Below are 14667 nucleotides of genomic sequence, written 5' to 3' on the forward strand. Positions count from 1 at the left end.
TGTTTTGCATTGGCATGCAGCTGAAAGAACCAGACCATCCTCACCTGGCAAGCAATTAACATTTATCTGGTATCAGAAAGTGAAATTCCCTATGTAGATTCTCAGGAGCTAGAAGTAAAACCTCTGGCAATCTAAGCCCCCTGGGATCTTGAAGCCAGGTTGACCATGCCCTGTAGAATTGGTTAAACGATTCTTCTGGTAAGTGCTGCAAAAAGTTCTCTCCACCCAGGGTGTACAATTGGACTATCTGAGAAGGTTGCCGAGTATAAGGCCTCGGGACACATTGCTAAGCGCCAAAGCTTAAATCTACAAACTTTTCGTGGGTGAAAAAGGAGTGGAGAGAAAGCAGGGCTCCTTCCAAGTAAAGGCTGGGGGTGAGGAGCTTTAATAAGATTCCCTAAGGCAAACCATATGTGGAAAACACTCCAAATAAACACTTGGCAAGCAACAATTTCATGGAGCTGGAGGGAATCGCTCAAAATATCAAGATGTGATATTCCAGGGAAATTCTGAATGCTCCTTTCTGTTCAATATCATTTTTTTACATAATTGGGATCACATTATATATAATTTTCCAGTTTACTTCTCTTATAGTAATTTTCCATGGCATATGCATACTGTAAGATTCCATGATATCCCATCACAGGAATGTAAAAAAAAAAAAGTACAGTTATTCCTGTCACTGGAGATTTATGTATTGTTACATTTCAACATGAATAAGGATGTGACAAACATTGGGCTTAAATGTGGATCCAGATCTCTGATGATTCCCTTAGGATATTTTCCAAAAAGTGAATTATTGATCAAAGAATTTGATTTTTTTCCCTGCTTTTTCTCCCCAAATCCCCCAAGTACATAGCTGTATATTTTTAGTTGTGGGTCCTTCTAGTCGTGGCATGTGGGATGCCACCCCAGCATGGCCTGATGAGCGGTGCCATGTCCTCGCCCAGGATCCGAACTGGTGAAACCCTGGGCCGCCAAGGTGGAGCGCGAGAACTTAAACGCTCGGCCATGGGGCTGGCCCCAAGTTTGAATGTTTTTAAAGTCTCTTTGTGGGATTAAACTGCTTTTTCAGTAGGTTTTAACAATTCTCTGCAGTATAAGCATGTGTTTCTCAACATAGTCTCATAAGTATTGAGGACAAATATTAAAACAAAAAAAGCCCTGCTAATTTTGCTAAAAATTAAATTGTTTTAATTTGGATTTTTATTGAGTTTCAATTTTTCATATTAGCCATTTCAGTTTCTCCTTCTGTGAATTGTTACATATTTGGTTCATTTTACTCTTAGCATCTTAGTGCTTCTTAAAAATGTATTAGTATACAGGGGTGGAGGGTTAACAAGGAGTGACCACTCAAGGGGACAGAGTTTCTTTTGGGGGAGATGAAAATGTTCTAAAACTGATTGCGATGGTTATACTAAAAACCATTGAATTGTAAACTTTAAATGGGTGAGTTGTATGGTAATCTCAATGAAAAATATTAGCATCCATAATTTCCATATTAAGGTATTCACCCCCCCCCCTTTCAAAATTTTTTGGCCAATTTTCCAATTCTGATTCTTTGGTTTTTTCAATATTCCAAAGACACATACTTTTAGTTAAATCTATAATCTGTTCCTTAAAATGAATCCTTCTGTGGCCCTAATTTGGAAAATTCCATCACATGCAGATAGTCACTGATGAGGTCTGCTTTACGTTCCCTCTTAGCCCCCTGGATTTTGGTGTCCATTATGAGGCTATAGTCTAATGTTCTCCAAACAGGTGCTTACTGAATCAATTACCTTTCCCTTCCTATGTTCTGATGGTTCCTTTGCAATATTTTACATATACTAACATCTATTTCTGGGCTGTGATGACTGATATTGCTCTGAGAGTTAAATGTAAATGAACAGTACACTTTTAATATTTTTTAGCTTTACAATATGGCTTCATACTTAGTATTAGAAGACCTCATTAATTTCCTCTTTCAGTGTATTCCTAGCTATTCTTGCACATTTTTAATTTCTGATGAAACTCAGAACAATTTTATCAACCTCTTGAGAATGTGACTGGACTTACCTTTAACTGATGGATGATCTGGGAAGAAGGGACATGTTTAAAGTACTTATCAGCTAAGAGCACAAGGGATTTTTCCATCTATTCAGGTCTTCAATTTTCTTCATGTAGGTTCCACACACCTTACGTTTGTCTATCCCTTTTACAGTTTGTTGCCATGATGAATGGTAACATATTCCTATGATATCTTAAAACTATCTTTTTGCTTGAATCTGGAAAAACGTAATTTTGTGCTATCTGGAGGCAGTTTGCTAATTTCATATTAATTCTAAGATGAGATTCCTAAGCGGTCTGCTTGGACAATCTTATCATTTGCAGTAATGAAAACAGTCTTTTCTTTCCCAATAATTATAAATCATTGCTAGTTTGGGTCTTATTGCACCAAGAAATATTAAATCAATATACTGATGACAAGCCCTGCAAACTGTAAGAAAGCACACATTAAACATTCAATCTCTGACAGGCTTATAAAGGATAGGGAAAGCTCTCAAGCTTTAGAGAAAGATCTGAGGTTAATCCATTTTGTCACTTTCTGCAGTTTGTTTTACCTGACATGGGGCTGAAGAGCACACAGAAAGGTTTAAGAGATCAGGTGAGAGGACGTTTGGAGGACACCAGTATCTGGGAGAGGGGGGTGGTTTCCCTTCTCCGTCAGCTGTGCCCTGCACATGCAAACCACAGCAAGTAACAGATCCTGTTTGTGTTTGTGTCCACTGAGCTGGAACCGACTGGAACACTGCTTCCCTCCGCCAGCAGACACCAGCTGAAGGTAGTAAGGCCCTAGAAGGCAATCCTGGCTATTAAATTGCATTCTTCTCAAGTCCCCGTCTAAATCTTTCTGCATAGTCTGTGTTAAATTTTCAGCCTTTGCCACACCATTTTCCTCTCAAACAGTTTTGCCTGGAGAATGAATCTTATGTTTTTAATCACTGCTCACACACAACATTTGTGAAGCCGGGTACCTGAGGGTTACTGTAGATATTAAACCAATTGGCTGTTTTTCTGTTCAACTTGAGGGGTGACTCAGGTCTCAAGGATTTGTGAGCTTGTTTTGCAGATGAAAGAGAATGCCTACGGGGAGGTTACCATCACCAGATGGCTGGCCCTCAGCAGCTACTGAAGCCCAGAAGTCAGACTGCCCAGGGGCTCATCGGGAGTGACTCCCTTGTTTCCACGAAGCTCCTCCTGCCAGGCCCCTTAGCTCCATAACCCCCTGCTTTCTGTTCTTGGGGAGGTGGATTAGAGCGAACCCAGGCTCCCACCTACTGATTTGGCCAGTTCTAGTAAATCATTCTCCATCTCCAACCACCAATGTCTGTGTTTGGCGTACTGTCCATCGGGCACATGAATTTGAGACTAACAGTATCATTTGTTCGTTACAACATACCACATCAACTACTTAATTTAATATTTGAGAGCTGGTAGCTAAGGAAAAAAGCATAATTTGTAGAAACAAGGCATTGATTTCTGAATCGTCATGCCCACATTCAAAAGAATAAAACCGACTGTAACCATGTTTGCCATTTAATAGTATTGCATTTATTTTATATTGAACATAACAAGAAATGATTTTTATTTTTCTAAGCCAACTGAAAAAGTCCAGTTCAATTGACCCTACAGATGAAATGAGTCAAAATATGGCTTCCTCCCCAACAAATAACTACAAAAGAAAATCCACTTATGTTATTTCATTTAAGTGAATTGTACTGGATGAATGACACAAATACATGTTTAGAGACAATAATGCTTCACATTTGCAAGGCTGAGCAGCTGTTTACCATGGTCTGGGAAGAGCCCAGGTAATTGCCTAAAAAAGAACTGTTTTTTGTTAACTCTTGTCCTTAATACGTGAATCTTGATGCAGTACTTTCTTAACTAGAATAATCCTTTCATCACAAAAGTGCAGTTCATGTGTGTTTAAAGATTTATTTGTGAATGATTTCTAATAATTCCCTACAAAAGACCTTAAATGACAGTTAAAGAAATTAAGTGTTTAATAACTGACATACATGAAGCAACTTAAACAAGTTCTATAACTTTCCCAAAGAACTTGTATTTTGCTCCTCCTGAATGCACCATAGACTTCCTTTTGAAACTGTCTTTTTGACTCTTCAAATTGCTGGTCCCAGTAGTATGATTTTCATCTGCTTTAAGTTATGCTGGATAGTATAAAAATAACGAATTACATACAATCCCTCTAAGAGGCATTAGCAATAGGGTAATGTTGGGACACGTCTCAACAAGGGCTATTCCAGAAAGATGAGGTACCACAGCTACAGGACAGATGGTGGGTCCACAGTTGCAGCATCGGGCTTGGGAGAATGGCCTCGAGAGTCCTATTTTTATACCTACGGTAGAGAAAAGTCCCTCAAAACCTGCCAATTTAAATGTAAATCAGACGCAGGCACACCACAATAAGAGTACTGAGATGAATGACATGAACTTTAGATATTTACATATATATTTTTAACATTCAACTTTGCTTAATTCAAAAATTCATATAATTTAAAGCAAATGGGCATGATGTTAACAACCAGTGACTCCAGGTGAGGGTTATATGGGGTCCACTGTACTATTGTTTTCAACTTTCCCATAGATTTGAAAATTTCAAAATGAAAAAATGTCCAGAAGACAAGACACCATGAATAGAGTGAAAATACAAGGCACAGACACAAAGTGTCACTGAATATCACTGGTTTTAGAGCAAAAATGCCCTACCTTAAAGGTAAAATCTTTCTGCTAAGAGAGAGCACGGGAGAAATATTTCACATGCAATCAAAGAATAAACAGGTTTAGACAGTCATGGAGATGGAACACTATGCATATAATGGCCTCACTGACATCATTTCTTGAGTTTTCAAAGCAAGTATGTTTTTTTGGGTCCAATATTGGCTGCCACATCAAATCATGCAACACACAGCAATCCACTGACTTGCACGTTTACAAATGATGATAAAGGTTTAAAAAACGTGAAACTTTCGTTCGGGAGGGTCAGTATAACAAAGCTCTCCATAAAATAAAAATGTTTTCTACCTTTGAGGAATAAAAAATGTTTTCTCAGTTGAATGTCTGAAAACTGATATCACAAACTTCTCATGTACCATTTAAGTGGGCTATGTTTTAAAAATAAAGTACATCATTTTGATTCTTGTTTAAAGTCCAAGCTAAATGATAAAGCTTCACATTTCCAGTTAGATCATTGGCTGAATGGTATCAGTTTAGCAAAAGAGCAAGTTTTGAAAAAAATCTTCATTTACTTTGAGATATGAGACAGCACAATAGCAACCTCAAATCATCCGTCTTTTGGCGAAAAAGTAGAGTAAAAACAATATGCTCTGAATAATACCAATACTGAAACCATCTGCCCCAAACCTAACATTCCCTTTAGGGTTCCCAGGCCTTCATGCGGAACAACGGCACAGCTCTTCCCTCCTCATAGGTTCTAGGACAGAAAGAAACTTACAAGGGCTAAGGAACAACCAACGGGCAGGGAACATGAAGAAGAGAGGAGAGCAGGAGCCAGTTCCTTTCAAATGGAGACAAAGGTGACATAAGCATGCAACACCCTGGGAGGTTGGACACAAGTGGATCCCAAGAGCAACAGTCTCAATGTCTAGGAATAGTGCCCACTACTGGGTTTTAACATTCATCATAGGCCTCAGAAATTGTCTAAATATGACTCCTTCTCTTCCCCTCTCCCATACCAACTTCACCTTTGTGTCTTAGTTCTCCACACTAATTATCGTGGATCGGATCACTCAAGAGAGCTGAGGCAGCCACACAGGGCACTAGGAAAACAAGTTTTTATACAGCTTGATAGCTAGGTCTAGGGAGACTGAAGGGAACAATAGAGAAACAAATATTTGGAAAAACTGAGTGTTACTCTGTAGAAACTGGTAACAACAGACAAAGATATCTTAACTTTTCTAATAATCTAAGATGATATCTTTTCTAATAACCTAAGACGATTCATAGAATCAACTAAACCGGAAATAGCCAGTTTTTTGTTTTTAAAAACAAATGCATATTGTTAGAAGCAAAAAATTTGTCAGAAATATTCAGGTTCAATCAAGCCCATTTTTCAAGTTCCCTGAGATGACATACAGATACACTACATAGAGCAATATGACAGCAGAAACTGAATTATTTAGAAGGATCATTTAAAGTCAAAATTTCTATTTCAACAAATATAACCAATAAGATAAATTACATCCTTACGATTGGTTGTTGCTATAAATGTATTCAAATCAGGAAAACTGTCATATTTAAAGCTCTCAGAGTAATTTTGGCACAGGTCAAATCTTGTTTTAAGTCCCTGAGCACTTTTAATAGGCTGGGTTTTTGTGTTTTTTTAAAGTTTTTTTATTTTTCCTTTTTCTCCCAAACCCCCTGGTACATAGTTGTATATTTTTAGTTGTGGGTCCTTCTAGTCGTGGCATGTGGCACGCTGCCTCAGCATGGTTTGACGAGTGGTGCCATGTCTGCACCGAGGATTCGAGCCTGCAAAACCCTGGGCTGCCGAAGCGGAGCACGTGAACTCAACCACTCGGCCACAGGGCCGGCCCCAGTAGGCTGGTTTTTATATTCGGCCTCTTCCCCGGCCACCTCTCCCGACAATGCCTTGCAACCTGCCCTGGCGTCACATTAACTCTAGGTCAACATTTAATGCTGGAACCTTTCTAACTGACTGTGTTCTGCAGAAACCATGTAGCTTCTCTGACATGAAGAATTAAGAGTCCCCACCTGCTATAGTTTTTCTGATGTTTGTTAACAGGGCAGAAGCATCAGAGGGGGCACCTCTCATGCATCCTTCTGATTGTTTCTAAAATTGTCTACAACAAATGGTCAGTGTTTTAACGTCTCCAGGGCTTTATGCCTCAGATGCTCATCCAAACACTGGATGGCAAAGAGGTCAATGTCCGTGTCAAACTTATTGGCAAACAAGTGGTGCATGCGCAGCATCCAGTTCAAGTCACCTGCTCCAAAGACGCACACAGAACGAACGTGGACCCCGCTGCAGGGTGGGTAGGGGGCACCCTTGGAAATGTCACCTTCAAAGTACTGCCACTTGACAAATCTAGCAATCGCATGCATGTCGGACATGTCATACTTATGGCTTAAGGACAGCGAGCCTGGGACTTCAGGGATCCGCTGAAGAGTGGCCCAGAGATACTCATCCGGGCTGTATGTGTCTTTGGCCCACTCCATAAACTTCTGGATTTTTTCATTCTCTAGAACGTACTCCACATACTCCCTACTGACCACAAAATAGGCACTGCCTGAAAACAGAGGCGTTTCAAGAGGAGGGTGCACTTTGTCAGTCCCTGTGTTTGTCAGCTTTCCATTTACGACTGCATAATGCTTTTTCCACCTTTCTTTTTTATTGGATGGCATTCTCTCAGTTTCTAGGTTGTTTTCTCCCATTAACGACTTGAGCTTCCTGACAATTTCCAGGTTGGTTTTAATAGGAAAATCCATACCACAAAGATTGATCAAGTACTTCCAGTCTGCACTCATTCTGTAGAGGTCCTGCATGCAGTTGAGGTCAGCCTGAACGCGACTCCATGAGGCGTACACCACGCTCTCCAGCTGACTGGCCACAAAGACATTACTGAAACAGGATGCGATGCCAATCACCGCCGCCAAAAAGGAATCCTCTGATTTTCTGTCCACATGAATGCAATAGAAATTCTGTGGCATGTAGATGGCCCTCAGGAGCCTGTCAAGCATTTCAATTTTGTGATGAACGACTATAGAATATGCTATTGGAAACTCTGCCTCTTCTTTACTAAGGGGTTCTACAATATATTTGCGCCTCTTGATGAAAGAAGTACAATCATTGGTCATGTTTATGTAGTCGTAGGCTGTCCACCGGGGGCGCTTTCTAAATTTCACTGTTAGAATCTCAAGCTTTACCTTTTGGATTTCATCGACATCACCCTGTAAAACTTTGGTGCAATTAATATCACTACTAGGATTCTCGCCAACCAGCTCCAAATGTCCAACGCTTACAAATTCAGGCTTTTGATGAATTCTTAAAACAGAGAAGGTGACTACGGAAAAAACAAGCAGCAAGAAGTAGTATTTCGTGGGATAAGAAAAAAGTCTTCTCCGCAGTAACTTCCTCAGCATCTCAAACAACAATCGGGGACTTTCCTTCATTAAGGGCAGTCTTCTGGGCTTCAAGCAGTAATGGTTTTCCCTGTCGTGGCCTTGAGAGTTGTCAGTTTGCATTTATCAGAAGTGTAAAGACATCTTGAAATGGAAAATAGCACTAAAAGAAAAATAGAAAGGATATCTATGAATACAGTCCTTTATAATATCTTCCTAGGCTCAAAAACTGTTCTCTTTGCTATTACGTCAGATGTTTAAAACAAAGTGGGTCAATCAGAGGAAAAGGGGTGGTGTTACAGGAAACCAGTTTCCAGTATTAATGCCAGATTTAAAAAAAAAAAAAGTCAAGTACAACGATGTGCTAGAATATCCTACAACAAGCATTTTACCTCTCAGGTATATTGAGGTGCAAACACAGTTGAAGACCAAGGCTATAATGACTGAACTCTCCATAGTTGGTGAGTTTTTGATCCCATGCCATTTCTAATTAGCATCCCTCATCTTGAAATCATTACTAATCTGGATTCCACCTGACATTCATTAATGTCCATCAGTTGGCATCAGCAACCTCAAATATTTGAAGAGATTGGATCCATTCTGCTTTTCCCAATTTCAGATTGGGGTGTGGGGGCTGGTCTTGGTCACGCCAAATATGTCTCTTTGGCATCAGGATTATTTGAGGCTGGTTTCTTTGCAGACAGGAAAGCAACTGAAAAGTAGAACTTGCTTACCCTTTTGTTAAGAGATATTTACATTGTAAAAGAACTCTCCATCTGTAAAGATATTTGTAAAGATATCTCCCTCTGTACCTGGAAGAAGGGGAGATGACCTTATCTCTAGAAACTCTTAATGAATGGGGAAGGCAAGGACTTAAATCTGCATTTGTTTATTGTGCTTGTCTGGTAACCTCCTGTAACTGACTTCCCTCCCCCTCCCAACGTTGGCATTTCTTTAAGGATTAAGCATCTTTCCTTAGGCTAGGAACTGATTGTTGCGCTCACCTGTGACCACCCAGCTCAAGACAATAGACTTGGCTCCGGCTACGCCCTCTGAGACAGCAGACCACTACCTGCTGTGTCCATCAAGCACTGTGCTGACAGGGCAATCTTGTGGCTATCGTGGGAGGGACATTTCATCACATGTGAAACACCCTTTTTGGGGGTATATAACCACTCTGTATACCTCACTTCTTCGGTGCCCTTTCTTCCTTCAGGAAGAAAGGCCCTGGGCCATGGTCCTCATAAAACTTTGTTTAATTTTCTCTTGCTATTCTGTCTCATGTAAATTTAATTCATTCTCTGGCCAGACGAACCCAGGTAATGGAGAGGAAAGGTCTTCCTCCCCTACAGGGGGTACACTTAAGGAGAAGTTCAGACACGGCTGTGACTTTTAAGGATCTTTGAAAAAAAAGCAGGTCAACTGAATTTTCAAACGGGACTGGAAAGGGTCAGCTGAAACCAAGCCAGATTTGGGACCGTACTGGGTTGACCTCACTTAGGTCACTTCCATTCCAGGCGCCACAGGAAGAGAAGATATACACAAGCCAAAATAGAGACACAGCCTTACATTTCCTGCATTGATTACAAGAGGTTATAGTAAGTAAGCCTAGCAGAAAAACAGTTGTATACAAATTGTCATCTATGACAGACCTTTTGTCTATATTCAAATTCCAGGGACCCGACCCGTTTTTATTATGCAAAATGCTTACAAATATTGTTTTGTTTCCAAAAGTCAATTTTATAACTTGGCAATTGGTTCTGTAACTAAGAAGTGCTACTGTTCTAGCAAAGAAAGTCAAATACCATCAATTGTCTCCATACCAGATTTATAAAGATTTGAAACTAGAATTAGTACTAAAACTTTAAAATATTTAATTAGGAAATAAATTGGGAATATTAATAACACAAATAAAAATAAATAATTGACCATTATTAGTATATAATAATGTTATGAAAAGTCCTTAGACTTTTTACCATTTAGGGTTAAGTAAAGTCTGGATCATTTAGTTCTGATTCCAGGTAACATCCTTTGCCCAGGTAGAGTGCCTCTCATGCAGTCAGGTTTCTTGAATGTAGTAGGCATCCAGCAATGGTGTCATGTCCCATGAGGCTTTTTAAACAATCTGTGAAATGAAAAGGGAAATCAGTGAAGGGATGTAAGTATACACCCACTCAGAAAGCATGCTGTCGAACTAATCCCACATATTCACTTTTTTTCCACAAAATTATGGCTGGGTGAGTTTTCTCTTTTAACACTTGCTTCCCTGCCGTCTTATTTTTCTAACGTTATATTTGTGGATTGCTAAAGGTTTGAAAACATCCTGCAATTAAGATTGAGCTTTTTCAAAGAAAACTCCAGTAGCATGTCCCAAAGTGTGTGTCAAAGAACCGTTTAAGAGTCCGATGTGACTGGAAAATCCAACATGTGCCATCGCCACTGGGAGGAGTCCCAGTGCTCACCGGCTCGTTACAGACAATCCTGCCACTGAATTAGCCGCTTATGTCTTTCCAACTACCTTGCCCATCACTCAACTCCAAACCTCTCTTAGGAAAGCAAACATTGGGAGATTCTGCTAAAATACAAAAGCATCTCAACCATGAAAACATCAGATCCCTACACAAAATTACACCCTTAAGTAATTTCTGCCCCAGATTGGTTCAAGGTATTTGACAAAATCACTATCAGGGCCAGCCCAGTGGTGCAGCAGTTAGTGCACACGTTTTGCTTCTCGGTGGCCTGGGGTTCGCCAGTTCGGATCCTGGGTGTGGACATGGCACTGCTTGGCAAGCCATGCTGTGGTAGGCGTCCCACATAGAAAGTAGAGGAAGATGGGCACGGATGTTAGCTCAGGGCCAGCCCCCCTCAGCAAAAAGAGGAGGACTGGCAGTAGTTAGCTCAGGGCTAATCTTCCTCAAAAAAAAAAAAAAGAAAAGAAAATGACTGTCTAATCATTAGGCGACCTCTAAGCTAACAGAACAGAGACTTATGTGGCTTCACACAACAAAAAATATAGACTTTAGCAAATTTACCCAGGAAAGTCACTAAACTAGTAGCAACACAAACCCTGGGCAGGGCAGGGGCAGAGGTCCGATTTACAGAGCTGACACATTATAAAATGTCCACTTTCAATAGAAAAATTACAAGCCATGTAAAGAAATATGACATACATACACAGGAAAAAAGCAGCCAACAAAAATTATCCCTAAGAAGTCCAGGTGTTGCACTTAACTAAACAAAAACTTTGTCAGCTATTATAAATACGCTCAAAGAACTAAAGAACAAAAAGAAAGCATGAGAATGATATTTAACTAAACTGAGAATGTGAATAAAGAGATAGAAATTATAGAAAAGAACCAACAGAAATCTGGAAATGAAAGTACAAAAACTGAACTGAAAAACTGATGAGAGGGGTTCAACAGCAGATTTGAACTGACAGAAGAAAGAATCACTGGAATTGAGGACAGGTCAAGTGAGAGTATTATATCCAGTCTGAGAAACAAAGAAAAAAGAATTAAAGAAAATGAACAGAGCCTCAGAGACCTGTGAGATACCATTAAGCATATCAACAAATGCATAACAGGAGTCGCAGAAGAAAAGTGGGGGAGGGGAGGTAAGAGAGGAAAGAGGAGGCTGCATGCACGAACAGGAGCAATAGAAAAAACATTTAAATAATGGCTGAAAACTTCCCAAATTTGATTTTAAAAAATTAATCTGCACATCCAATAAGCTCAATGAGCTCCAAGTATGTAAAATGGCACAATCACTTTGGCAGCCAGCTTGGCAGTTTCTTACAGTTAAACATAGGCTAACCATTTAATCCAGCAACCACATTCCTAGGTATTTAACCAAATTGAAAACGTACGTCCACACAAAAACCTGCATGTGAATGTTTACAGTAGCTTTATTCATAATTGCCCCAAACTGGAAGCAATCAAGATGTCCTCCAATAGATGAATGGATAAACAAACTGTGGTACATCCACAACATGAAATATTATTCAGTGATAAAAAGAAGTGAGCTACTAAGCCATGAAAAGACATGGAGGAAGCTTAAATGCCTATTGATAAGTGAAAGAAGCCAATCTGAAAAGGCTACATACTGTATGATTCCGACTATATGATATTCTGGAAAAGGCAAAACTATAGAGACAATAAAAAAGATCAGTGTTTGCCAGGGAGTGGTGGTAAGGAAGGAACGCATGAACAGGTTGAGAATAGGGCATTTTTAGGGCAGTGGAACTACTCTGTATGATACTGTAATGGTGGTTATGTGATATTATGCATTTGTTAAAACCCACGGAACTGTACGACAAAAAGAGTGACCTTTCATAACTATAATTAATAATAATGTATGGATATTGTTGCATCAATTGTAACAAATGTACCACATTAGTGCAAGTGATTAATAATAGGGGAAACTGTGTGAGGGAGTATGTGGGAACTCTGCACTTTCTGTACAATTTTTCTGCAAACTAAAAACTGCGCTAAAAAATAATCTATTCAAATTGAAAGAAAATGAATCTTCACACTCAGGAAGCTCAATGACTTCAAAAGATGATAAACTAAAAAAAAAATCCACATCTAGGTACTTCAGTTAAACTGCTCAAAGACAAAGACTAAGAAAGAATCTTGAAAATGGCAAGAGAAAAGTGATTATACAAGCGTCATAAAAATTATGAATAGCTTCAAATCAGAAACAATGAAGACCAGAAGATAGTAGATAACATATTCAGTGAGCAGAAAGAAAAGATCTTCAATGAAGAATTCTATAATCAGCAAAATTATCATTCAGAAACAATGAGAAATTAAGAAATTCCCAGATAAACAAAAGCTAAAAGAATTCATCACTAGCAGACCTGCCCAAAAGAAATACTAAACAGAGTCTTTTGGGCTGAAATGAAAGGATGTGAGATAATAACTCAAATCCACATGAAGAAATAAAAAGCAGCAGTAAAAGTATATACATATGAAATGTAATTTTCTTTGTAAGTCTTTTCATATGAAATTTAAAAGACAACTGCATAAAGTAGTTATTATAACACTGTGTTGACAGGCTTGTAATGTATAGAAACGTAATTTACATAATAATCATACAAAGGAGGGGAAGGGAACAGTTATAGTGCAGCAAAGGTTTTGTATACTATTAAAATTAAGATGGCATTAATCTAAAATGAAATGTTTAAAGTTTAGAAATTTTTTTTTGTAATTCCCAGGGCGATCACTTAAAAAAATAACTAAAACACATATAGCAAAGGAGACATCAAAGGAATTAAAATAGGATCAGCAAACCAGGTTTTTTTAAAATGATCCAACAATATGATTCTACAAGAGACACGATTTAGATTTGGAGACACAATTAGGTTGAGATAAAGGAATGCAAATAGATATTATGTAAAAAAATAGCCAAAAAAGGGCTAGAGTAACTATACTAATACCTGACAAAATAGACGTTAAGACAAAAATTAGAAATAAAGGATATTTTATAATTATGAAATGGATAGAAGAAGGTCAACAAAGAAACAGAAGACTTGAACAACACTATAAACCAATTAGACCTAACAGACATTTATAGAACACTGTACCCAACAAGAGCAAAATGTACATTCTTCTCAAGAACACACGGAACATTCTCCAGGATATGCCATATGCTACAGCATCAAACGAGCCTCAATAAACTTAAAAAGACTGAAATCAAGAAACATATGTCCTTTCACTACAAAAGAATGAAATTAGAAATCAGTAACAGAAGGAAATTTGAGAAGTTCACAAATACGTGGAAATTAAACTATACACTCCTAAATAGAGTCATGTGTCGCTTAATGATGGAGATACATTCTGAGAAGCGCATCATTAGGCAATTTCGTCCTTGGGCAAACATCATAGAAAGTGCTTACACAATCCTAGATGGTATAGCCTACTACACACCTAGGCTCTATGGTACAACCTGTTGCTTCTTGGCTACAAACCTGTACAGCATGTTACTGCACTGAATATGCAGGCAACTGTAACACAATGGTGAGTATTTGTGTATCTAAACATAGAAAAGATACAGTAAAAATACAGTATGAAAGATAAAAAAATGATATTCCCGTCTAGGGCACTTGCCACAAATGGAGCTTGCAGGACTGGCAGTTGCTCTGCGTGAGTGGGGGGAGAATGTGAAGGCTAGGACATCACGGTGCACGACAGTGACTTTACTAACACTGTACACCTAGGCTACACTAAATTCGTATAAAAATGTTTTTATTTCTTCAATAATAAATTAATCTTAGCTTACTGTAACTTTTTTACTTTACAAACTTTTTCATTTTTTTAAAACTTTTTGACCCTCTTGTAACAACACTTAGCTTAAAACGCAAACACATCGGATAGCTGTACAAAAATATGTCCTTTCTTTATGTCCTTATTCTATACGCTTTTCTCTATTTTTAAATTTTTTCTACTTTTTCAAATTTTTGTTAAAAACGAAGACACAAACACACACATTAGCCTAGGCCTA

The 14667-nt window shown here is 38.7% G+C and overlaps 1 protein-coding gene across 8 annotated transcripts in view; it reads right to left on the reverse strand.

The window, feature by feature from the left end:
- Nucleotides 1-3571: 3571 nt before the first annotated feature.
- GCNT1 (glucosaminyl (N-acetyl) transferase 1) overlaps nt 3572-14667 on the reverse strand; it is a 45949-nt gene continuing 34853 nt past the window's right edge. For 7 of the 8 annotated variants that reach the window (XM_070248081.1, XM_070248083.1, XM_070248085.1 and 4 more), the window contains 2 exons: nt 10143-10291; nt 3572-8329 (listed from right to left, as the gene is read on the reverse strand). In XM_070248081.1, coding sequence (XP_070104182.1) covers nt 6901-8289 — 1389 coding nt within the window. In that variant the 5' untranslated portion in view covers nt 8290-8329; nt 10143-10291 and the 3' untranslated portion in view covers nt 3572-6900. 8 annotated transcript variants of the gene reach the window in all.

The sequence above is a fragment of the Equus caballus genome, chromosome 23 (genome assembly GCF_041296265.1).
Source record: "Equus caballus isolate H_3958 breed thoroughbred chromosome 23, TB-T2T, whole genome shotgun sequence".
Classification (NCBI taxonomy): Eukaryota; Metazoa; Chordata; class Mammalia; order Perissodactyla; family Equidae; genus Equus; species Equus caballus.